At 32.1% G+C, this 26750-nt stretch overlaps 2 protein-coding genes across 2 annotated transcripts in view; both read right to left on the bottom strand.

The window, feature by feature from the left end:
- Positions 1 to 26750, bottom strand: part of LOC115219409 — a 129637-nt gene that overhangs the window by 75144 nt on the left and 27743 nt on the right. Inside the window, exons 9-15 of the mRNA XM_036509398.1 lie at positions 25360 to 25507; positions 18648 to 18737; positions 15627 to 17959; positions 11264 to 11411; positions 4469 to 4558; positions 3313 to 3780; positions 1449 to 3169 (exon numbers count right to left, since the gene is read on the bottom strand). Of these exons, the coding sequence (XP_036365291.1) occupies positions 1449 to 3169; positions 3313 to 3780; positions 4469 to 4558; positions 11264 to 11411; positions 15627 to 17959; positions 18648 to 18737; positions 25360 to 25507 (4998 nt within the window). The remainder of the gene's footprint in view (positions 1 to 1448; positions 3170 to 3312; positions 3781 to 4468; positions 4559 to 11263; positions 11412 to 15626; positions 17960 to 18647; positions 18738 to 25359; positions 25508 to 26750) is intronic.
- On the bottom strand, positions 9691 to 17082 carry LOC115219413 (protocadherin-18-like). The gene is made up of 3 exons (XM_029789574.2): positions 15627 to 17082; positions 11264 to 11411; positions 9691 to 10929 (listed from the first exon to the last, which is right to left on the bottom strand). Exons 1-3 carry the CDS (start codon positions 17016 to 17018, stop codon positions 10841 to 10843), a joined length of 1629 nt encoding a protein of 542 aa, XP_029645434.2. The 5' UTR covers positions 17019 to 17082; the 3' UTR covers positions 9691 to 10840.

Below are 26750 nucleotides of genomic sequence, written 5' to 3'. Positions count from 1 at the left end.
ACCTCTTCTCAAAGAACTGTGTATTAGTCACAAAGAATGACATCTTAAGAGCCATAAATGAAGAAAGTATTAAATTATTTCCAGAAGAGCTGAAAGAGTACAAAACTTTTGGCAGTCTATATGGAGAAGCTAATGTCACACATTTTCCATTTAAAAATTTTTAAATTCCGGGAATTTTCTTATAGACTGAAACTGAAAGTTGGCTCACCAATTATATTGCAAAGGAATCTGAATCCAACAAAGCTTTGTAATAGAACAAGATTGATTGCACAACAATTAAAAGAGAATGTCATCATTGCAAAAATTAATTATGGTACATTTGCTAATGAAGTTGTAATAATCCCCAGAATAAAGTTGAATTTATGTGAAGAAGAAGGTGTACCCTTGCAGAGGAAGCAGTTTGCAATTCCTGGTGTTGTTGTTATTTGCCATGACAATTCAAAATTCTGTAGAGAAGGTTCTTTTAATTTAAAAAAAATTTGTTATCATCAATTGTATATAGCACTAAATTGAGTAAAAAGTAGTGATAATATCAGAATTTACTTTGGAGGAGGAAAAAAAACGAAAAATATTGTAATGAAGGGAATTTTCAATTTATAATGGGTTTTGAACCTCAATAGAGTGATTTAATGAGCATTTATCTGTCTATATAAAATTAAAACTCAAAATTTGTCTCTCTGCCTGTTTTTCTGCCTTTTGATTTAAATAAAATAGTAATTTTCCCTTTCAAGAAAAACAATCAAGTTGAAAATGTTAATTTGCAGTGGTGATAAACTTATGGAGTGCCAGCAGGCTGACCCCTTATTTCAAAAAGGAAATCATAATAATCTATTTCTACTCACTTGACTCTGGAGGGGTGGGGTGGGGTATGGGCACTTCAAAGCCACATTTTCAACTTAATTTTAATTTTCTCAAAAGGAAAATTACTATGCTTTCTTTTACTTCCCTTAATCTGAAGTTACACTGAGAAAAGTTTGGACTATGTTTCCTCCTAGTAATGTTGGATGGCTACTAAGGTATATCATGGAGTTTGAAATAAACTCAGGGATTAAAATGACAAAGATTACTATTTTAAATAAAATAGCATTTTTTCCTTTCCCGCTGCATATCAACATTTTCAACTTGGAGTGGTAGTGACCCAATGAGTAATGGGTACATCTAGCAAGAAATAAAATTCTGTAAACTATGAAGTTCTTGCTCAAATATCACTGAGGTTAACTCTCCTTTTCATCATTTTGAGGTTAATGAAATGAGTACCAGTTGAGTACTGGGGTTGATGTAGCTGAATTCATATTCTGTTGAAAATTACTGACCTTGTGCCAAAAGGAGAAAGAACTATTAAATCATAAGGTAATGATATTAAAGAAAAGAACTGAAATAACAAAATAAAGTACAGCAATTAAACCTAAAGAAAATAAACATATTTACAAAAGTTATTGTTTAAGTACCTGTGGTGTGGGTGGTAATCTTCTGGGTGTTGTTGAGAATTTCCATTCACCAACAGTTTCTTCCATTTCAGGGTAGTAAGGACTTTTCTGATTTATTGACTGAAGATTTCTGTTAAATATATCTTCTGCATTTCTTGTTATTGCAACAGGATTGTTAGTCTGATACAGAATTTGTCTCATTTCAGTCTGAGAGAGAAATTTTGGATTATTTTTTTCTCCAGAAGAATTATTGAAGTGATTAATACATTTGAAAACACACATTGTTATTGACACTACAACAGCCACAGATAGTATTACAGCTGCTGCTACAATGATAATTATCCAAGTCATATTCAGGTTGTTATCAGACTGTGAGTGGATAGCAGTCAACATTGGAGATGTATCATTACTAACAAACAGTGTTAGTATGATAGCAGTTGTTGCTGATTGAACTGGAGTACCACCATCTTTCACTATAAACTGCAGCTCATATGTTCCTGCATCATTTTGGTAAACTGTGCGAGAGAAAGATAACACACCAGTGTGTGAGTTCACTGTAAACAGGTTTTTATCATTGGATCTCAGTATTCCATATGTGAGGAAAGCATTGTTTCCAGTGTCTTTGTCAGATGCTTTCAGAATTGTGATGTCCTTCTTACTGTGTGGATGGTAGTGGACATCTAGATTGTAAGGGTCATTATTAGGAAAGATAAAATATGGAGCATTATCATTTTTATCTAGAATCTCTATAAGAATGTTGGCAGTGTTATTCAGAGAAGGTGTTCCATTGTCTTTGACTAATACCTGTAAATTATAGATGTCTTTCACTTCTCGATCTATTGGTTGTGATGTAGAAATAAATCCATATTTTGTCAGTTGGAAAGGAATGTTATCATTGTTGTTATCATTGATGATAGAATATGTAAGTTGGCCTCCATCACCAAGATCAGGGTCTGTAGCATTGATGAAGCCAATAGGGAAGTCAACTTTCTGGTTTTCATAGGTGAGGAATTGGAATGTCTCTTTGGTAAAATGTGGTTCTACATCATTGACATCAGTTACTTTGACAGAGAACTGTTTCTTAGTCTTTAATGGAGGTGATCCCATGTCATGACATACAATAGAAACAACATAATGGTCTATAGTTTCTCTGTCAAGAGGTTCTTTCACCAATATTTTATATTCTTTAGAACCCATATTAGAAAGCTGGAAAATTTTATGGTGAATATTACATTTAATTTGTCCATTAGGTCCTCTATCAGTGTCAATGACCATAACATAAGCTATAAAACTACCAATTTTACTTCCTTCTGAAATAGCAGTAGAAGTCTTTGTTAAAGGTGATACAAAATCTATATTTATTGCTGGAGCATTATTTTGATTGTTAATTACATTTATAATCAACGTTGACATGGCACTTAATGAAGGATTTCCACCATCCCTAGCTTCAACGTATAACTGATATTTACTTTCCTTATTTCTAAAGAAATTATCATTGATGAAGATTTCTCCAGATTTATGATTTAATTTGAAATACTTTTTATCATATTCATTTGTATTTCTATGTAAAAAATAATTAATATTTCCATTTTGACCAGAATCTAAATCTGTTGCTGATAAAACAAAAACAGGAGAAGATATATGATGTGTATCACTGATGGTGGTATTATATAATTTTTGTGTAAATGTAGGTCTGTTATCATTGACATCAATAACAGATATTTCAATGGTCAGAATACCTTCTTTGGTGGAGAACCTCCATCTCTAGCAATCAACTGTAACATATATGTGTCTTTTAATTCTCTGTCTAATTTTTCTTCAAGTGTTATTTCTAGTATATTTATTCCATCAGATTCTTTAGATATGGAGAGTGAGAATTTTTTGCTTTTATCTTTGAGTTTATATATTATCTTAGAATTTGGAAGACTAATGTCTTTATCAACAGCATTTGGTATTGATTTTGTTGATCCTTTCCCATCTGTTTCATCAAATTTGAATTTTATTTTGTTTGATGGGAATTCTGGTTGATGATCATTAATATCTTCTATAATTATTTTGATGTTTAATATCTTTAGAAATGTTTCCTCTTTCCTTACTGCTACTTTAACAGTTCTAGAGCATTCTTTCTTGTAAACACAAAGTTTTTCAGCATCCAATGTTTGAGTAGTGTATAGTTTTCCTAAGCTTGTGACATTAAATAAGTGAGAACCACTTGATACTGTTCTCTGTAGTTGTGTAAATGTAATGAGTGTGAGCTGTTGATGTGTAAGAGGATTTGATAGGTTAGAGTTAGCTGCAATATCTCCAATGTATGTGTGTGGACTGTCTTCTTCATTGACATGGTAAATGTAGTCTATCGACATGACAGAATACATTAGTCCATAGAAAAGGTAAAACTGCAAAGTATTGCTTGTCATCTCATTATTGTAATTCATTATTATTCATGGATATACCTCAAAATCTAAAAAGAATATAAAAGGCATTGCTTGAATCAAACAGTCATTATACACAAATATTAATATGGAGAAAATATGTATACTAAAATCAAGTGTACAACATTTATCATATAATATAATCAATAATATTTAGAAATGTTTGTAACATTATGAAATAATGAAGTAAAATTTTGATAGTCTCATATGTGCATGTGGCCAGTTTTCTGAATGAAGCAAAATCCATACTTGGTACAACATAGAAGTATATTCCATAATTATAAAAAAAATTTAAATCATAGTAAATAAAATTATCTCTTCACATATATGAAGTGATTAGACTGAGAATGCATTGCCTCTATATCCAAAATTAGACATGATAAGAGATTTTAACACATAAACTGTGCTATTTGCTTTTATGAAGTTTTTATGAAAGTTTTCTCATCATGAACTTATTCCTAAGATTGAAATTACTGAATTACAGATTGTAAATAATGTAAAAGAAACACATTATTTTTCAAACACTATCATTGCATCTATTTATCATACTTAGCTGTTAAATGGAATTTGATGTTAGGTCACTTGTGGGTGCATCTGGCAATATCTAACCCAGTCCAACTTGTTTCATAATTAGGTTGTTGGCTACAGAGCTGTTAATTCCACCAAACTTGCATGGTGTGAAGGGTGATTTTGGATAAGCTGCAGGATGAATAACAAAACTTATCAAAGAGCAGGTAAACTTAGATAAGTCATTAGCCATCCAATAAAACATACATATGCAGGTTATATATGTGTATGTTAGTGGAATGTTCATATTTCATTCAAATGAAGCATGGAAGAAATAAGTAATCTTCATCTCCCCAGCATTAAAGTTGGCAGCAGCAGGCTAATGGGGCAACTTTGAGGTGGAAACATAAAGTCATACAGTATTAAAAGCTATGATGCAGAGTAAATATTGAAAAAAGTTTTAAGACCTGGATATGCACAAAGTTTGATAACTTTTTCTCACCTAAATATTTTGTGTTGATATTCAAAGTGAAATAATCTATGTAGTCACTTGGTCTCTTGAATGTTCTGTCAAGTCTCTTAACAATATAACTAATAATATTAATAGTAATAATAATGATAATGAAATTATTGTGTATAGTGTTCAGGTGAATTACAACTCATCAAAGGTGTATGTACAGTACATAGAATTATATACAAAAATCAGAGAAGTGAACAGTGTAAGAGTCATGATGTACATTTGTGCATACGTATGGAGTGGTGGGGATATCAGGTGTAGCATTGGCAAGGTTCAGGAAGTATGGAGTTCTTAAAGGATGCAATGTCTTGGCAGCTAACAGTTGATGCAGGTAATTTGTTCCATGCTTCAGAAACTCTGAGTTTGAAAAAATGTTTCCAAAAGTCATGGGAGCTGTGCTGTTTTCTGACTTTGTAGACACACCAATTTGTGTTAGATATATAGAGCTCAAAAAGGTGCTTAAGGTGGTTGTTGGCATGATGGGTATTAATTTTGTGGGAGTTTGCTCAGTCAGTTACCAGACATCAGAGCTTCAATGTATCTATGCCCAGGGAAGCAAGGCATTCAGAGTATGGTCAATGTCTGATGGAAGGCAATTGCACGGTTGCACATCTCTGAACAGTTTCCAGGAGGTCAATGTTCTGACGAAGATAGGGGTTCCAGACTAGTGATGCAAATTCCAAGTGTGGCCACATCATAGCCATATGCAGTCTTAAATAGATAGCTGGAGAGCGGCTGACAAACGTCTTGCTGAGTGATGCCAAGACACCCTTCTTGTCAATTTTAGAGATGTGCTTCGCCCAGTGTAAATTGCTGCTGACTAATGCCCAGATCACATTCACAAGAAGACTTCTTGATATTAGTTTTGTAGAGAAAGTATGTGGACGTTGGGTTTTTCCTCCAAAAATGCATGGTGGCACACTTGTCCACAGCCAGTTTGAGTTGCTAGTCCATGATCCATTGTTGCGTTGTGTCAGGTCTGATTGCATGAAAGATCTATAGTGCCCAGGACCTGTCTTTTTTTATCTCAAGGTACAGCCTGATGTCATCTGCATATTTCAGCATGGTGGCATTCTTTAAATTGGCATTAATATGTCATTAATGTATGTTACAAACAAAAGGGGACCAAGAACAGAACCCTGCAGTACACTAGATGACATGTTATAGGGGGAAGAATGCTGCCCTAGAACTGTGACTACCTCTTTTCAGCTGAGGATGAAGGAGTCCAACCAGTTAAAAAGATCATCTTTCACACCAATTACAGAGAGTTTTGCCATAAGTCTTTTGTGTGGCACAGAATTAAAAGCTTTAGGAATGTCATGGTAAACAACATCCTCCCACGTGCCACCATTAGTTATCTGGGTGATATTTTCAAAAAAGATGTTAAATCAATCACAGCAGCTGGAGTTAGGGATAAATCCAAATTGCGAGGGCTGGATAAGGCTGTGAGAATTCCAGAAGTTCCAGAGTGCTTCTCTGACATAGGATTCCATCAGTTTGGCAATGCAGTTAGCAAGACTGACTGGATGATAGCTGACAGGTGACATGCTGTCACGCTCTTTGAACAGAGGAATGACACTGCTCCGGAGTAGTACCATTGTTAAGACATAACTGAAAGAAGAGTGAAAGCTGGTGCAGAAGAAAGTACCCACTACGTTTGAGAAGCAGGTAGATAACACCATGAAGACCAGGAGAGGCATAGTTGCTCTTATTCTTAAGGTGACGTTGCAGTATTGCAGGTGCATAATTGTTATGGAATTTTATATCAGAGGTGGTGGAGATGGTACGTTTTGGTTTTCGACGATACAAATGCCTGCATAGCAATCAGCAATGACTTCTATGCATTCTTTGGGATCGTCAGTAATCTGGCTTGTGTGGAGATTGCGAAGAGGACCAACTGGAGAGTGAGGTCTCTGCTTTGATCGTACATATTTCCAGAACACCTTACTTCAGGATTGGTTGCTATACACTGCTCAAATTCTAAATTTCAAGGCAGAGGAAATTGTATGAAGAGGAAACCTGAAACAGCTTGAATTGATTCCAACTTAGTGCTCAGTTTTCGTTTTTTTTCCCTAAGAATGTCACCTGTGTCTGTATTCAGATTAAAGCTATGCAAAATGTTTTTTTCATTGTCTTATATTAATCATCAACTTACTTTATTTCCTTTTTATTATATTGTTCATTTGACAGAAATCATGAAGAAAAACAACTTTGAACCACTCACCCCGTGAGAAGATACCCTGTTGGGTTGGCTATCAATCTTTTTAAAATAAATTTCGCTGTCTTTGTGGTTTAAGTTAATCAGAAAAAAAAATTAAATATTACTTTCTAATGACAGTTAATATATTTTCACTAAAGCTCTTAAGATAACAGAGTTGTTCCCCCTTTCAATCTTGTTATGTTTTATCTTGTTAGTCTGTCGATGCATAGTGTTCTTGGAAGAAATATATATCTCCAATTGCACATTTTATTGAAATATTTCACTGACTTCTAATCGATGTGGCCCTGTATTATACACTTATAATCTTATTGTTTAAGTAGTATTATATTGGCAACTGACTGATTTCTGTTGAAAAAAGATTTCCTTTCCAGGAGGGCAGTAATTCCAAATAAAATCTGATACAAAATAGAGGAGAATTTTAGCCCTTTAACATTGGCTAACCATTCTAGTTCTGGTGATACAGTCAACACATCCGGTTCACACCGTAAGACATACATAAAACTGGAAAGTTTTCTTTGTTACTGTGTGTGATAGATTACAAGTGTGAGATGAATAATGAGATTTCTTCAATCCATGCCCACATGGAAAAATAGATGTAAAATTACGAAAAGGATGAGGAATGACAATTTTAATCCTTATTAAAATTCTGGTGTTAAATGATAAATTAATTTTCCATTTAATATGTACTTCTGAGATCATATGAAATATAAATCTATGTCTCTAGTTTTATGATTGTTATTTTCGACTAGTTCTGATCAGCTTTGCTTGAGAAGACACTCAACAAAAGTGTAGTCAATAAACTAAATGAAGACTGCAGATTTAGATGCCCATACATACTAAACTGCCGTCTGTTGTGATATCATACTATGTTATGTAGACTGTTTGAAATAAAAGTGGATTTCAGAGTATGTTTGAATTTTTGTACAGTTGTTGGCAATATGAAGCATGTACAAAAGTAAAATCTACATAACAAGTAAATTTTTCATTTTGTGGAAGAGTTGAGTTTACTACCAGAAATGGCATAGACCTTGATGGCTGTCATAAATAGCTGGAAAAATAATCTTATTTCTTTTACTTATATTTGACTGAAAATTTGTGGTGTTTGTGTTTATGGTGTTTTAGTTATGATTGTGATCGTTTTTCTATGTGAGTTGAAAACATTACTCAGAAGATTCTGATATTAGTAGAATTATTTACACAAACAAGAAAAATGGTGTTCAGATGTTTAACAATAGGTAGCCTCATGTTTCCTGATCAAACTCTTCCAATCTTGATAAAGTAGCAATAATAGAATAGAAATAATTTGTAATTAGGGATAATTTTGAGGTCATTTATACATATTATATATATATATATATATATAAAGAATTGTTAGTTATATTTGCTTATCATCATTATTTATTAAAAATGGGATAAAAAATAACTTGCATTTACTGCAAATGACGATTTTTACTTCGTTACACTTGAAAATATAGAATTTTGAATTTGCTTATGTAAGTGGCCAAAATTAAACTGACTAAAAATATAATAAATTAAAATATCAAGTGATGCTTGTCTTTGTACAATGAAGTGCAATGATTCACTGAGTGTATGAACATATATTTTCATTTATATATATTGTTATTTTAATTATATATATTTACAGTGATACAGATGTTTATATAATTGATTCTGTTTTCTTGATAAGAATAAATTTTAAAGATATCAAAATAAGTTTAGAAAATATGTATTTTGTAATTAAGAATAAAAGAAATAACTGAATAATATTTTTAGTTTTAAACATGAATGTCTTCCTTGAGGTTATTTGTAAAATTAATAAAAACTTGCAATAAGGAATCAAAACACAGACTCTGAATTTGTTGACAGAGAAACTAAATTCTAAAATGAAATTATATTCTTTGAGACTAGCAGTCCATGCATATTTTGTTATGCATTTTATTCAATATTCTATTTAAATAGAAAGAAATAAGACATTTTCAAAGGTTAATAAATATTGCCTATTTAAACTGATTTATAGAAATATTTGAATTAATAATTTTAATGAAATATAGTAATATGTATGAAAAATATGAAGTAAAATACAGTTAACTGACAGTCTAGTATTTACATAATGATTGCTGTTAAATATATCTACTTTCACATAGTAACTATCCTACTTCAATAGCAATAGCTTTTGGTAATGGCTACATAATTCCATGGCTTCCTATTTCCTTGCTTGAATATATTATTATTATTAAATATATTAGTATCCATTTCTCATGCTTCAATATCCTAAAATATGAACAAAATATCAAATGAGAAATTGCAATGTAATATGACTTACCTACATTGTTTAATCCGTTGTGCTTCCAATAGAAGACATTATTGCATAGTGTTTCAGTGTAACTGCTGCTGTAGTAGTTTGACAAGGGCAGTATGTTGATGGTGTAGATTTGTGAGTCATACAGAGAGCCAACTATACTCTAAACACATTTTTTCATCTGAGCATATTGGATTCACTTAGATTATTTTACATAATGATTAAAATATTTAATAATGAATTTTGCTAAAGTATTTTCAGTTTATTTCAAACTGCATTAATGTCTGTGCATGTATACACACACACATACACACACACACACTTATGCACGTAAGTATATGTCAAAAGGCATACAATAGATATGGATCAGCTTAGAGTTCAGCAGACTGAATTCCTAAAATCCAACATCCTAATTGTGTTGCTACATATTCCACTGTTAGAAGGAATGGATAGCAACACAATTATATCTTAAATTGATATATTCCATAGTTATTTGTTAACATCAGTTTAGTACATATCTATGTATGCATAATGACTATTACTACATCTGTTTGTTACTGAATCCTTGATACGGGAGTAAAAGACTACATTGAGTTATTTTCTTTCTTCTCAGTTGTACTTTTGCTTATGAAATCTCTGGAAAGCTACTCATTTATAGAGGAGTACTATTGACTAACTTCTTGTGTTTGACTTAATTATATTTTATATGCATATTTCTGTAAACTATTTATAAATTTTTTGATGCAATAAATCTCTCATTTTATCTGTATGTTTGTATGCACACACGCACACACACATGCACATAACTAATGAATTATCTCTTGTATGCAGATGCTTATAACACTGATGTACATATTTATGCACTGTGTACTGCAGTATGTAAAATATTAATTTCTAAGTCCAGTAACAATTTCATTATACATACTACAGTGGATTAGTCCTCTATGAAATACCTATCTAGATTACATGAAAAATAACATTGCTGAAAACTATAATTTTAATAATTTTAAAATATTGATCTGAATGTTCAAAATAGTAGAGTTAGTGCCAGAAATGGTAAATTGTCAAAGTGTATGTTTTCAAGTAGTTTTGTTTCTATATTTTTTAATTGCAGAGTATATTGCTAAAATATCTGTTATTAATAAACAACTAATGGGGATTTAATATGTTATAAAGTTATCTTTGAAGATTTTGACCAAGTGCATGATCAAAATTTATCAATTATGTGTCAACATTTCTAATTTACATATTTACATATTTACATATTTTTTATATATAAACTTGGATTAATTAGTTCTTGCTATGTATTTGCTGATTAGATTAATTTTATTTTAGAAGAGTCTCTTAATTATATTCCATTTCTGGAGTCAAATTGCGAGAGAAATTTAGTTATCCTTAGTACTAAGAATTTGAGTCATGTTAGTCCTGTGATTATTATTATTTCTTATATATTGGTTCAAGATAAGTGTCTTGTTCTTGTCCACTCTTTGGCATTGGAGGTATGTTTGGTGTATAATTACTATATTCTGAAAGAGAGAAAAATACAAAATAGTATAAGTAATATCTGAGAATAGAATTTTGTGTCAATGAGAAGAAAAAAAATGAAAGAAAAATGTAATCAAATACTTGGTTCTAAAATAGTCCTGTATTGATATTAAATTAGCTTATCTATTTTCAAAATTTTGTATCTTGTACCTGCTTATGTTACAGCACTTTCTTTTATTTAGTTTACTTTTCAAGTACTTTCTATAAACTTTGTATATTGCAATAAAATTATTCAATGTTATGAATATGATACAACTGCACACATGCACATAGACAAAGTCAGTATCCAATGTTTGTTGATATTTGACAAGTTACCTGCTGGTTGATGCTTAATATCCCCTTCATTCCAAGCACAGTTGTGATCTCTTTGAGATGGCAATGTATCACTTAGGTTGTTTGATGTCAAAGTGCTACTGTTGTCACCTTGCTCATAAGACCCATCTGCAACCTGTTTATTATAGATCTGTCAATGAAAGAACAAGACTCAGTCATATATTTAAGATATTAGATTACACAGTATTACATTTTTATTAAGTACGTTTTAAATTATATCAAAGAACCAATTGAAGAAATATTGCTCAAACAAGTAGGAAATTTTAATAGATAATACATAGAAATACATAATTTGTCTATTTAAATTTTGACAATGAACAAATTTAGATAATTAAGGTAACTGAACTCTGTAATTTTTTTTATTTGAGAGTTGACCAACTAGATAAGTTTTGTGCGGGAAGAATTGTCATGTATTCTAAAAAGTAGTTCTGAAATAAACACATATTCATGAAGGGTGGCATTCCTCAGAATATGGTAATAATCTGCATTGTATTGAATTTATAAACTGCTATGATGAAAGTTATATTTCAGTGATTTTGTGATGTATTTCAAGGTTGATTAAATTTGATAAGAAAAATGACTTGTTAAAATTTATAGACCCAGTGATTCAGATGTAACACGTTAATGTTTAATTGAATACAGCACCATGCAATACGATGTGTCCTGGTATATAATATGAGCTGAAGTCTAGAAATTTGATATGGACATAAAGTATTTTAATTGAACATTCTGATTTAATGAGGTTTCTAGACCTTTACCTTTTGACCTACAGATTTAAAAAATAATTTTTTGTAACTAAACACTTTCAAACTTTGTATACTGGTAGAATGTGTCATATAAAACAACTTTTACTCTTATCGTTTTTGAGAAAAGTTTATGTTTACAAAGTTATTTTGTATTGAATTACTCGTATTTCAGTAATTTCAACCAATCAATGACATGTATTCAGCTGAATAAAATTACTGCCATTGTTTGATAGTGGTGATGATATTGGTTGTATTGATCTTGGTATTGGTAGTGATGATAATGGTGGATATTGTTAACTGTAGCAGTGGTCATATTTTTCTTGTTAATTGTTTTGTTGTTGCTTTTTACTCTCAAGTCAATTATCATTGACAAAAGATAAAAGACATTGCATTCAGTTTTTAAAATATACTACAGCACCACATTATTTCATGTGATTGTCTTTTATTTTAGAAAGGTGTTGCTTATCTTGTTCATACTATTGTTGCTGTTGTTGTTTGTCATTAAAGAGTTGGTAATGACCCTGGTTGTATAGGTTTGGTGTTGATGAATGGTAGTAGTGAAGGTTTATATATATATATAGTCAATTAAAATAAACAAATAATTCAAATAAACAAAAAAAAGAACAAAAACAACAAACGTGAGGACGTGCACAAGAAGTATATTAGCATGATGCTCAGTGAAAGGAGAAAGATTAACATTTCGAGCATAGCTCTCCATCTGAAATGAGAAAGGGAAATCACTGATGAACCATGTGTAGTTACAAACACACACACACACACACATTCATATATATCTGTATGCAGATAGATATAGATAGTCATTGAAGCCCAAGAAAATGTATTCCCATCCCCAAGACTAATCACAGTGAAAACTTCCACCTTACACTCTGTGTTTATAGTGATACCTACACGTGCCTACACATGTATGTACTGTGATTAAATATTTTGAAATTGATAACTATCCTTGGATCTTAGCAAAAATACCAATAAATTACCTTTTGTTTAAAAAGAAAGTTTAATTTCTAAATTCTCAAAATTTATCTGAGTTTCTGTAAGAGCAAAATGCTTGAGCGATTCCTGGTCATACTTTATATTTTCATAAGTATGAATTATTATTTTATATGTGAAAAGAACTTAAGGCAAATGATTTTAATATAATCTGTTATTATGTTCATTAGGGGAAAATGGTTTGTGAAAGAGCAATGTATAAATTAGGATGAGAATTGGTTAACAGAGAAAGACCAGTTATAGAGATGACAGTCAGTTGATTAGACTTATGACCAAATGGCAGAAAGCAATTGAGGAACACATCTGAAATTAATAGGAGACAAGGCATATTACTTTTCAATCAAATTTAATGAAATTAATGAAAAAAAGTTGTTGAGGAGAAAATGGTGGTTTCCAAAATAAAAATGGTAAAATATTTTGCATGATAAAAACAATACAAAAGATTGTCTGTTGATAAGCACTGGAAAAATTGTAGTGCTTTCTAGGAAAGGTGGGTTGTGGTAAGGAATAATCAACATAGAAAGAAGTTTATCTGCCTCACTTTATCAACTAGAATATTTTACATATCTGGTGGGAGGACAGTTTCACTTATTAGTGTGGCTGGACATTGTAAATTACATCTTGATTACTACAGCAACAAAATCCATGAGCACAGATGATGAATTCAGGGTAAAAGTACAGGGCTGTATTCTCAGTTTCCTCTTATTCAACATAGTCATCCAGGCCATAACAGAGAAATTTAGCTGGTTGCCCATGGAAACAACTATATGCTGATGACCTCACTTTTATAGTAGAATCTGTAGTGAAATTGCAGAAAGCAAATAAGATTCTCCTTCTTTCAGGTAGATGGCCCTGTTCAGTATGTGGGAAAGGTGTTGGAAGAAATTCCATTCAAGTGAGAGGCAAATGTAGATGACTAGTGAGGAATAAAGCTGATGTGCAACATCAGTGCGCATGTATGACAAAGTGCAAGAGTTCAATCAAATGTGGCATGCAAGAGAGAAGTTGAATCAAATGTAGCATGCAAGGGAGAGGACTATGATTTATTTACATTATTTACATTTAACATGTTTCGGATAACACAACGTTTCGGCTGCTATACCCTCCAGCCTTCATCAGGTGTCTTGGGGAAATTTCAAACCTGGGCTCTCATTCCTAAGGTATTTTTCAATGTTATTATTATTATTGTTATTATTCAGGCCTCTGCCTGCAATCGAACTTGGAATCTTGGGGTTAGTAGCCTGCGCTCTTAACCACTACATCATATACCTGTGGGCAATTATGGAGTGAATTTTAGGGCTTATAAATCCAATATTTTCCTATCCTTCCTTAGTTCCGGATGAAGGCTGGAGGCGATATCCACCGAAATATTGTATTAACAACAAACAAGATGAGGACAAATATCCATCATGTGTAAATAATGTACATAATTCCTCATCTCTTAAATATAGAACTGTAAGGCTATGATTGTTTGCACATGTGATAAGTGTGAATGAAGACAGCTGTATAAATAAGTGTCAGTCTCTTAAAGTGGATGGCACCTGTGGAAACCCAGAAAGACATGGGATGAAGTAGTGGGGACTGATCTCAAGAAGTTGGCCCTCATATAGGAGATGACAATGGATCAAGATGTCTGGCCGTATGATGTTCTTAGGAAGTCCGGCCCACCTCAGTGAAACTGTTTCCTGGAAGTGCTGTGTATTCTACCAACATGTAACATTCATTCACACATTGTACCCTAGCAAATCAAATCAAATTACATCTCTTCTTCTGCTCCCCACCATGCACTATACTTACCTTTATCTTCTCACTCCTGTAGCCCAATCATGTCCTCTCCACTGCCAAATGTATCATTGCTAGCCTGTTGCCTCCTCCCCCATATACCAATGTTTCACCATTCACTGCATCCACCCCTCCCCACTTTTCCTTTTCTCTCCCCTTTTTGCACTTATAAGAACTTTTTACTCATGTATCCTAAGAAATCCTTTACCATTCCATTTATATACATATCTTTTTAACTTGAGAGTATGCCTTGGCACATAGTCACCATCTCTCTCACCACCTCTGACTTTTGTTGACTCTCTTGCTCTTGCTCTCTCTCTCACTCTCTATCTATCTATCTATTTATCTCTTTCTCTCCCCACCACAACTACAATAACCATATATCTCCTCCACAACAGAACACCTTTTTCCCCTTCGGTCAGTCTCTTTCCTCTCATCACCCAGCACAAAGCCACCTCCTTCAACACTCCATACCACTCAAGTGAGCTTTGCCTTGCAAGTTTCTTGGTGACCTTTCTAGCACTGGTACCTCACAAAAAGTATGCAGTTTACTCAGGAAGGTGGTTGGTGTTAGGAAGGGTGTCCAGCTGTAAAAAGCAGGCCAAAGTAGACAGTGGAGCTTGGCACAGTGCTGTGACTTAGCAGCTCCTGTCAAACCATCCAATCTATACTAGCAGTGAACACTGTTTCACAATCTCTTGTGTCTATATGAATTAGAATTTGATGACCTATACAACATTGAAAAGTATAGATTAAAGAAGAAAATCAAAAAATATAACACTTGAAAAATAGATATATGGCATAGGTACCTGTGGAACTGGTGGAAGTTTTCTGGGTGTTGTTGAGTAGTTCCATTCATTGGTCAACTGGTCTATTTCTGGATAGTATGAACATTTAGGGTTTATTGACTGAAGATTTCTGCTAAATATCTCTTCTGCATTCCGAGTTATTGCAACAGGATTGTTTGTCTGATACAGAATTTGTCTCATTTCAGTCTGAGAGAGAAATTTTGGATTATCTTTTTCTGCAGATGAATTATTGAAGTGATTAATACATTTGAAAACACACATTGTTATTGACACTACAATAGCCACAGATAGTATTACAGCTGCTGCTACAATGATAATTATCCAAGTCATATTCAGGTTGTTATCAGACTGTGAGTGGACAGCAGTCAACATTGGAGATGTATCATTACTAACAAACAGTGTTAGTATGATAGCAGTTGTTGCTGATTGAACTGGAGTACCACCGTCTTTCACTATAAACTGCAGCTCATATGTTCCTGCATCATTTTGGTAAACTGTGCGAGAGAAAGATAACACACCAGTGTGTGAGTTCACTGTAAACAGGTTTTTATCATTGGATCTCAGTATTCCATATGTGAGGAAAGCATTGTTTCCAGTGTCTTTGTCAGATGCTTTCAGAATTGTGATGTCCTTCTTACTGTGTGGATGGTAGTGGACATCTAGATTGTAAGGGTCATTGTTAGGAAAGATGAAATAAGGTGCATTATCATTTTTATCTAGAATCTCAATAAGAATGTTAGCAGTGTTGTTCAGAGAAGGTGTTCCATTATCTTTGACTAAAACTTGTAAATTATAGATGTCTTTCACTTCTCGATCTATTGGTTGTGATGTAGAAATAAATCCATATTTTGTCAGTTGGAAAGGAATGTTATCATTGTTGTTATCATTGATGATAGAATATGTAAGTTGGCCTCCATCTCCAAGATCAGGGTCTGTAGCATTGATGAAGCCAATAGGGAAGTTAACTTTCTGGTTTTCATAGGTGAGGAATTGGAATGTCTCTTTGGTAAAATGTGGTTCTACATCATTGACATCAGTTACTTTGACAGAGAACTGTTTCTTAGTCTTTAATGGAGGTGATCCCATGTCATGACATACAATAGAAACAACATAATGGTCTATAGTTTCTCTGTCAAGAGGTTCTTTCACCAATATTTTATATTCTTTAGAACCCATATTAGAAAGCTGGAACATTTTATGGTGAATATTACATTTAATTTGTCCATTAGGCCCATTATCAGTGTCAATGACCATAACATAAGCTATAAAACTCCCAATTTTACTTGCTTCTGAAATACCTGTAGAAGTCTTTGTTAAAGGTGATATAAAATCTATATTTATTGCTGGAGCATTATTTTGATTGTTAATTACATTTATAATCAACGTTGACATGGAGCTTAATGAAGGATTTCCACCATCCCTAGCTTCAACGTATAACTGGTATTTACTTTCCTTATTTCTAAAGAAATTATCATTGATGAAGATTTCTCCAGATTTATGATTTAATTTGAAATACTTTTTATCATATTCATTTGTATTTCTATGTAAAAAATAATTAATATTTCCATTTTGACCAGAATCTAAATCTGTTGCCAATAAAACAAAAACAGGAGAAGATATATGATGTGTGTCACTGATGGTGGTATTATATAATTTTTGTGTAAACGTAGGTCTGTTATCATTGACATCAATAACAGATATTTCAATGTTCAGAATACCTTCTTTTGGTGGAGAACCCCCATCTCTTGCAATCAACTGTAACATATATGTGTCTTTTAATTCTCTATCTAACATTCCTTCTAGAATTATTTTAAGTAAATTTATTCCATCAGATTCTTTAAATATGGAGAGCGAGAATTTTTTGCTTTTATCTTTGAGTTTATATATTATCTTAGAATTTGGAAGACTAATGTCTTTATCAACAGCATTTGGTATTGATTTTGTTGATCCTTTCACATCTGTTTCATAGAATTTGATTTTTATTTTGTTTGATGGGAACTCTGGTTGATGATCATTAATATCTTCTATAATTATTTTAATGTTTAATATCTTTAGAAATGTTTCCTCTTTCCTTACTGCTACTTTAACAGTTCTAGAGCATTCTTTCTTGTAAACACAAAGTTTTTCAGCATCCAATGTTTGAGTAGTGTATAGTTTTCCTAAGCTTGTGACATTAAATAAGTGAGAACCACTTGATACTGTTCTCTGTAGTTGTGTAAATGTAATGAGTGTGAGCCGTTGATGTGTAAGAGGATTTGATAGGTTAGAGTTAGCTGCAATATCTCCAATGTATGTGTGTGGACTGTCTTCTTCATTGACATGGTAAATGTAGTCTATCGACATGACAGAATACATTAGTCCATAGAAAAGGTAAAACTGCAAAGTATTGCTTGTCATCTCATTATTGTAATTCATTATTATTCATGGATATACCTCAAAATCTAAAAAGAATATAAAAGGCATTGCTTGAATCAAACAGTCATTATACACAAATATTAATATGGAGAAAATATGTATACTAAAATCAAGTGTACAACATTTATCATGTAATATAATCAATAATATTTAGAAATGTTTGTAACATTATGAAATAATGAAGTAAAATTTTGATAGTCTCATATGTGCATGTGGCCAGTTTTCTGAATGAAGCAAAATCCATACTTGGTACAACATAGAAGTATATTCCCTAATTATAAAAAAAATTTAAATCATAGTAAATAAAATTATCTCTTCACATATATGAAGTGATTAGACTGAGAATGCATTGCCTCTATATCCAAAATTAGACATAATAAGAGATTTTAACACATAAACTGTGCTATTTGCTTTTATGAAGTTTTTATGAAAGTTTTCTCATTATGAACTTATTCCTAAGATTGAAATTACTGAATTACAGATTGTAAATAATGTAAAAGAAACACATTATTTTTCAAACACTATCATTGCATCTATTTATCATACTTAGCTGTTAAATGGAATTTGATGTTAGGTCACTTGTGGGTGCATCTGGCAATATCTAACCCAGTCCAACTTGTTTCATAATTAGGTTGTTGGCTACAGAGCTGTTAATTCCACCAAACTTGCATGGTGTGAAGGGTGATTTTGGATAAGCTGCAGGATGAATAACAAAACTTATCAAAGAGCAGGTAAACTTAGATAAGTCATTAGCCATCCAATAAAACATACATATGCAGGTTATATATGTGTATGTTAGTGGAATGTTCATATTTCATTCAAATGAAGCATGGAAGAAATAAGTAATCTTCATCTCCCCAGCATTAAAGTTGGCAGCAGCAGGCTAATGGGGCAACTTTGAGGTGGAAACATAAAGTCATACAGTATTAAAAGCTATGATGCAGAGTAAATATTGAAAAAAGTTTTAAGACCTGGATATGCACAAAGTTTGATAACTTTTTCTCACTTAAATATTTTGTGTTGATATTCAAAGTGAAATAATCTATGTAGTCACTTGGTCTCTTGAATGTTCTGTCAAGTCTCTTAACAATATAACTAATAATATTAATAGTAATAATAATGATAATGAAATTATTGTGTATAGTGTTCAGGTGAATTACAACTCATCAAAGGTGTATGTACAGTACATAGAATTATATACAAAAATCAGAGAAGTGAACAGTGTAAGAGTCATGATGTACATTTGTGCATACGTATGGAGTGGTGGGGATATCAGGTGTAGCATTGGCAAGGTTCAGGAAGTATGGAGTTCTTAAAGGATGCAATGTCTTGGCAGCTAACAGTTGATGCAGGTAATTTGTTCCATGCTTCAGAAACTCTGAGTTTGAAAAAATGTTTCCAAAAGTCATGGGAGCTGTGCTGTTTTCTGACTTTGTAGACACACCAATTTGTGTTAGATATATAGAGCTCAAAAAGGTGCTTAAGGTGGTTGTTGGCATGATGGGTATTAATTTTGTGGGAGTTTGCTCAGTCAGTTACCAGACATCGGAGCTTCAATGTATCTATGCCCAGGGAAGCAAGGAATTCAGAGTATGGTCAATGTCTGATGGAAGGCAATTGCTTGGTAGCACATCTCTGAACATTTTCCAGGAGGTCAATGTTCTGACGAAGATAGGGGTTCCAGACTAGTGATGCAAATTCCAAGTGTGGCCACACCATAGCCATATACAGTCTTAAATAGATAGCTGGAGAGCAGCTGACAAACGTCTTGCTGAGTGATGCCAAGACACCCTCAGCCTTCTTGTCAATTTTAGAGATGTGCTTCGCCCAGTGCAAATTGCTGCTGACTAATGCCCAGATCACATTCACAAGAAGACTTCTTGATATTAGTGTTGTAGAGAAAGTATGTGGACGTTGGGTTTTTCCTCCAAAAATGCATGGTGGAACACTTTTCCACAGCCAGTTTGAGTTGCTAGTCCATGATCCATTGTTGCGTTGTGTCAGGTCTGATTGCATGAAAGATCTATAGTGCCCAGGACCTGTACTTTTTATCTCAAGGTACAGCCTGATGTCATCTGCATATTTCAGCATGGTGGCATTCTTTAAGTTGCCTTTAATATGTCATTAATGTATGTAACAAACAAAACGGGACCAAGAACAGAACCTTGCAGTACACTAGATGTCACGTTATAGGGGGAAGAATGCTGCCCTAGAACTGTGACTACCTCTTTTCAGCTGAGGATGAAGGAGCCCAACCAGTTAAAAAGATCATCTTTCACACCAATTGCAGAGAGTTTTGCCATAAGTCTTTTTTGTGGCACAGAATTAAAAGCTTTAGGAATGTCATGGTAAACAACATCCTCCCACGTGCCACCATTAGGGATCTGGGTGATATCTTTAAAAAAAATGATAAATTGATCACAGCAGCTGGAGTTAGGGATAAATCCAAATTGCGAGGGCTGGATAAGGCTGTGAGAATTCCAGAAGTTCCAGAGTGCTTCTCTGACATAGGATTCCATCAGTTTGGCAATGCAGTTAGCAAGACTGACAGGATGATAGTTGACAGGTGACGTTCTGTCACCCTTTTTGAACAGAGGAATGATACTGCTCAGGAGTAGCACCATTGTTAAGACATAACTGAAAGAAGAGTGAAAGCTGGTGCAGAAGAAAGTACCCACTACGTTTGAGAAGCAGGTAGATAACACCATGAAGACCAGGAGAGGCATAGTTGCGCTTATTCTTAAGGTGACGTTGCAGTATTGCAGGTGCAAATTCCATAATTGTTATGGAATTTTATATCAGAGGTGGTGGAGATGGTACGTTTTGGTTTTCGACAATACAAATGCCTGCATAGCAATCAGCAATGAGTTCTGTGCATTCTTTGGGATCGTCAGTAATCTGGCTTGTTTGGAGATTGCGAAGAGGACCAACTGGAGAGTGAGGTCTCTGCTTTGAACACACATATTTCCAGAACACCTTACTTCAGGATTGGTTGCTATACACTTCTTAAATTCTAAATTTCAAGGCAGAGGAAATTGTATGAAGAGGAAACCTGAAACAACTTCAATTGATTCCAACTTAGTGCTCAGTTTTCGTTTTTTTTCCCTAAGAATGTCACCTGTGTCTGTATTCAGATTAAAGCTATGCAAAATGTTTTTTTCATTGTCTTATATTAATCATCAACTTACTTTATTTCCCTTTTATTATATTGTTCATTTGACAGAAATCATGAAGAAAAACAACTTTGAACCACTCACCCCGTGAGAAGATACCCTGTTGGGTTGGCTATTAATCTTTTTAAAATAAATTTCGCAGTCTTTGTGGTTTAAGTTAATCAGAAAAAAAAAATTAAATATTACTTTATAATGACAGTTAATATATTTTCACTAAAGCTTTTAAGATAACAGAGTTGTTCCCCCTTTCAATCTTGTTATGTTTTATCTTGTTAGTCTGTCGATGCATGGAAGAAATATATATCTCCAATTGCACATTTTATTGAAATATTTCACTGACTTCTAATCGATGTGGCCTTGCATTATTCACTTATAATCTGATTGTTTAAGTAGTATTATATTGGCAACTGACTGATTTCTGTTGACAAAGATTTGCCTTCCAGGAGGACAGTAATTCCAAATAAAATCTGATTCAAAATAGAGGAGAATTTTAGCCTTTAACATTGGCTAACCATTCTAGTTCTGGTGATACAGTCAACACATCCGGTTCACACCGTAAGACATACATAAAACTGGAAATTTTTTTTTGTTACTGTGTGTGATAGATTACAAGTGTGAGATGAATAATGAGATTTCTTCAATCCATGCCCACATGGAAAAATAGATGTAAATTACAAAAATGATGAGGAATGACAATTTTAATCCTTATTAAAATTCTGGTGTTAAATGATAAATTAATTTTCCATTTAATATGTACTTTTGAGATCATATGAAATATAAATCTATGTCTCTAGTTTTATGATTGTTATTTTCGACTAGTTCTGATCAGCTTTGCTTGAGAAGACACTCAACAAAAGTGTAGTCAATCAACTAAATGAAGACTGCAGATTTAGATGCCCATACATACTAAACTGCCGTCTGTTGTGATATCATACTATGTTATGTAGACTATTTGAAATAAAAGTGGATTTCAGAGTATGTTTGAATTTTTGTACAGTTGTTGGCAATATGAAGCATGTACAAAAGTAAAATCTACATAACAAGTAAATTTTTCATTTTGTGGAAGAGTTGAGTTTACTACCAGAAATGGCATAGACCTTGATGGCTGTCATAAATAGCTGGAAAAATAATCTTATTTCTTTTACTTATATTTGACTGAAAATTTGTAGTGTGTGTTTATGTTGTTTTAGTTATGATTGTGATTGTTTTTCTATGTGAGTTGAAAACATTACTCAGAAGATTCTAATATTAGTAGAATTATTTACACAAACAAGAAAAATGGTGTTCAGATGTTTAACAATAGGTAGCCTCATGTTTCCTGATCAAACTCTTCCAATCTTGATAAAGTAGCAATAATAGAATAGAAATAATTTGTAATTAGGGATAATTTTGAGGTCATTTATACATATTATATATATATATATATATATATATATAAAGAATTGTTAGTTATATTTGCTTATCATCATTATTTATTAAAAATGGGATAAAAAATAACTTGCATTTACTGCAAATGACGATTTTTACTTCGTTAGTGATGCTTGTCTTTGTACAATGAAGTGCAATGATTCACCGAGTGTATGAACATATATTTTCATTTATATACATAGTTATTTTAATTATATATATTTACAGTGATACAGATGTTTATATAATTGATTCTGTTTTCTTGATAAGAATAAATTTTAAAGATATCAAAATAAGTTTAGAAAATATGTATTTTGTAATTAAGAATAAAAGAAATAACTGAATAATATTTTTAGTTTTAAACATGAATGTCTTCCTTGAGGTTATTTGTAAAATTAATAAAAACTTGCAATAAGGAATCAAAACACAGACTCTGAATTTGTTGACAGAGAAACTAAATTCTAAAATGAAATTATATTCTTTGAGACTAGCAGTCCATGCATATTTTGTTATGCATTTGATTCAATATTCTATTTAAATAGAAAGAAATAAGACATTTTCAAAGGTTAATAAATATTGCCTATTTAAACTGATTTATAGAAATATTTGAATTAATAATTTTAATGAAATATAGTAATATGTATGAAAAATATGAAGTAAAATACAGTTAACTGACAGTCTAGTATTTACATAATGATTGCTGTTAAATATATCTACTTTCACATAGTAACTATCCTACTTCAATAGCAATAGATTTTGGTAATGGCTACATAATTCCATGGCTTCCTATTTCCTTGCTTGAATATATTATCATTATTAAATATATTAGTATCCATTTCTCATGCTTCAATATCCTAAAATATGAACAAAATATCAAATGAGAAATTGCAATGTAATATGACTTACCTACATTGTTTAATCCGTTGTGCTTCCAATAGAAGACATTATTGCATAGTGTTTCAGTGTAACTGCTGCTGTAGTAGTTTGACAAGGGCAGTATGTTGATGGTGTAGATTTGTGAGTCATACAGAGAGCCAACTATACTCTAAAGACATTTTTTCATCTGAGCATATTGGATTCACTTAGATTATTTTACATAATGATTAAAATATTTAATAATGAATTTTGCTAAAGTATTTTCAGTTTATTTCAAACTGCATTAATGTCTGTGCATGTATACACACACACATACACACACACACACTTATGCACGTAAGTATATGTCAAAAGGCATACAATAGATATGGATCAGCTTAGAGTTCAGCAGACTGAATTCCTAAAATCCAACATCCTAATTGTGTTGCTACATATTCCACTGTTAGAAGGAATGGATAGCAACACAATTATATCTTAAATTGATATATTCCATAGTTATTTGTTAACATCAGTTTAGTACATATCTATGTATGCATAATGACTATTACTACATCTGTTTGTTACTGAATCCTTGATATGGGAGTAAAAGACTACATTGAGTTATTTTCTTTCTTCTCAGTTGTACTTTTGCTTATGAAATCTCTGGAAAGCAACTAATTTATAGAGGAGTACTATTAACTAACTTCTTGTGTTTGACTTAATTATATTTTATATGCATATTTCTGTAAACTATTTATAAATTTTTTGATGCAATAAATCTCTCATTTTATCTGTGTGTTTGTATGCACACACGCACACACACATGCACATAACTAATGGATTATCTCTTGTATGCAGATGCTTATAACACTGATATACGTATTTATGCACTATGTACTGCAGAATGTAAAATATTAATTTCTAAGTCCAGTAACAATTTCATTATACATACTACAGTGGATTAGTCCTCTATGAAATACCTATCTAGATTACATGAAAAATAACATTGCTGGAAACTATCATTTTAATAATTTTAAAATATTGATCTGAATGTTCAAAATAGTAGAGTTAGTGCCAGAAATGGTAAATTGTCAAAGTGTATGTTTTCAAGTAGTTTTGTTTCTATATTTTTTAATTGCAGAGTATATTGCTAAAATATCTGTTATTAATAAACAACTAATGAGGATTTAATGTTATAAAGTTATCTTTGAAGATTTTGACCAAGTGCATGATCAAAATTTATCAATTATGTGTCAACATTTCTAATTTACATATTTACATATTTACATATTTTTTTATATATAAACTTGGATTAATTAGTTCTTGCTATGTATCTGCTGGTTAGATCAATTTTATTTTAGAAGAGTGTCTTAATTATATTCCGTTTCTGGAGTCAAATTGTGAGAGAAATTTAGTTATCCCTAGTACTAAGAATTTGAGTCATGTTAGTCCTGTGATTATTATTTCTTATATATTGGTTCAAGATAAGTGTCTTGTTCTTGTCCACTCTTTGGCATTGGAGGTATGTTTGGTGTATAATTACTATATTCTGAAAGAGAGAAAAATACAAAATAGTATAAATAATATCTGAGAATAGAATTTTGTGTCAATGAGAAGAAAAAAAATGAAAGAAAAATGTAATCAAATACTTGGTTCTAAAATAGTCCTGTATTGATATTAAATTAGCTTATCTATTTTCAAAATTTTGTATCTTGTATCTGCTTATGTTACAGCACTTTCTTTTATTTAGTTTACTTTTCAAGTACTTCCTATAAACTTTGTATATTGCAATAAAATTATTCAATGTTATGAATATGATACAACTGCACACATGCACATAGACAAAGTCAGTATCCAATGTTTGTTGATATTTGACAAGTTACCTGCTGGTTGATGCTTAATATCTCCTTCATTCCAACCACAGTTGTGATCTCTTTGAGATGGCAATGTATCACTTAGGTTGTTTGATGTCAAAGTGCTACTGTTGTCACCTTGCTCATAAGACCCATCTGAAACCTGTTTATTATAGATCTGTCAATGAAAGAACAAGGACTCAGTCATATATTTAAGATATTAGATTACACAGTATTACATTTTTATTAAGTACATTTTAAATTATATTAAAGAACCAATTGAAGAAATATTGCTCAAACAAGTAGGAAATTTTAATAGATAATACATAGAAATACATAATTTTGCCTATTTAAATTTTGATAATGAATAAATTTAGATAATTAAGGTAACTGAACTCTGTGATTTTTTTAATTGAAGAGCTGATCAACTAGATAAGTTTTGTGTGGGAAGCATTGTCATGAATTCTAAAAAGTAGTTCTGAAATAAACACATATTCATGAAGGGTGGCATTCCTCAGAATATGGTAATAACCTACATTATATTGAACTTATATACTGCTATGATGAAAGTTATATTTCAGTGATTTTGTGCTGTACTTCAAGGTTGATTAAATTTGATAAGAAAAATGACTTGTTAAAATTTATAGACCCAGTGATTCAGATGTAACACGTTAATGTTTAATTGAAGATAGCACGATGCAATACGATGTGTCCTGGTATATAATATGAGCTGAAGTCTAGAAATTTGATATGGACATAAAGTATTTTAATTGAACATTCTGACTTAATGAGGTTTCTAGACCTTTACCTTTTGACCTACAGATTTAAAAAGTAATTTTTTGTAACTGAAAACTTTCAAACTTCGTATACTGGTAGAATGTGTCATATAAAACAACTTTTACTCTTCTCTTTTTTTCAGAAAAGTTTATGTTTACAAAGTTATTTTGTGTTGAATTTCTCGTATTTCAGTAATTTCAACCAATCAATGACATGTATTCAGCTGAATAAAATTACTGCCATTGTTTGATAGTGGTGATGATATTGGTTGTATTGATCTTGGTATTGGTAGTGATGATAATGGTGGATATTGTTAACTGTAGCAGTGGTCATATTTTTCTTGTTAATTGTTTTGTTGTTGCTTTTTACTCTCAAGTCAATTATCATTGACAAAAGATAAAAGACATTGCATTCAGCTTTTAAAATATACTACAGCACCACATTATTTCATGTGATTGTCTTTTATTTTAGAAAGGTGTTGCTCTCCATCAGAAATGAGAAAGGGAAAAGTCCAAAGAAAGAGGAGAAGAAGAAATCACTGATGGACCATGTGTAGTTACAAACAAACACACACACACATTCATATATATCTGTATGCAGATAGATATAGATAGTCATTGAAGCCCAAGAAAATGTATTCCCAT

Source organism: Octopus sinensis, linkage group LG14 (genome assembly GCF_006345805.1).
Source record: "Octopus sinensis linkage group LG14, ASM634580v1, whole genome shotgun sequence".
Classification (NCBI taxonomy): Eukaryota; Metazoa; Mollusca; class Cephalopoda; order Octopoda; family Octopodidae; genus Octopus; species Octopus sinensis.
The sequence above is the reverse complement of the archived record's forward strand: the minus strand, read 5'-3'. Positions and strand labels throughout refer to the sequence as shown.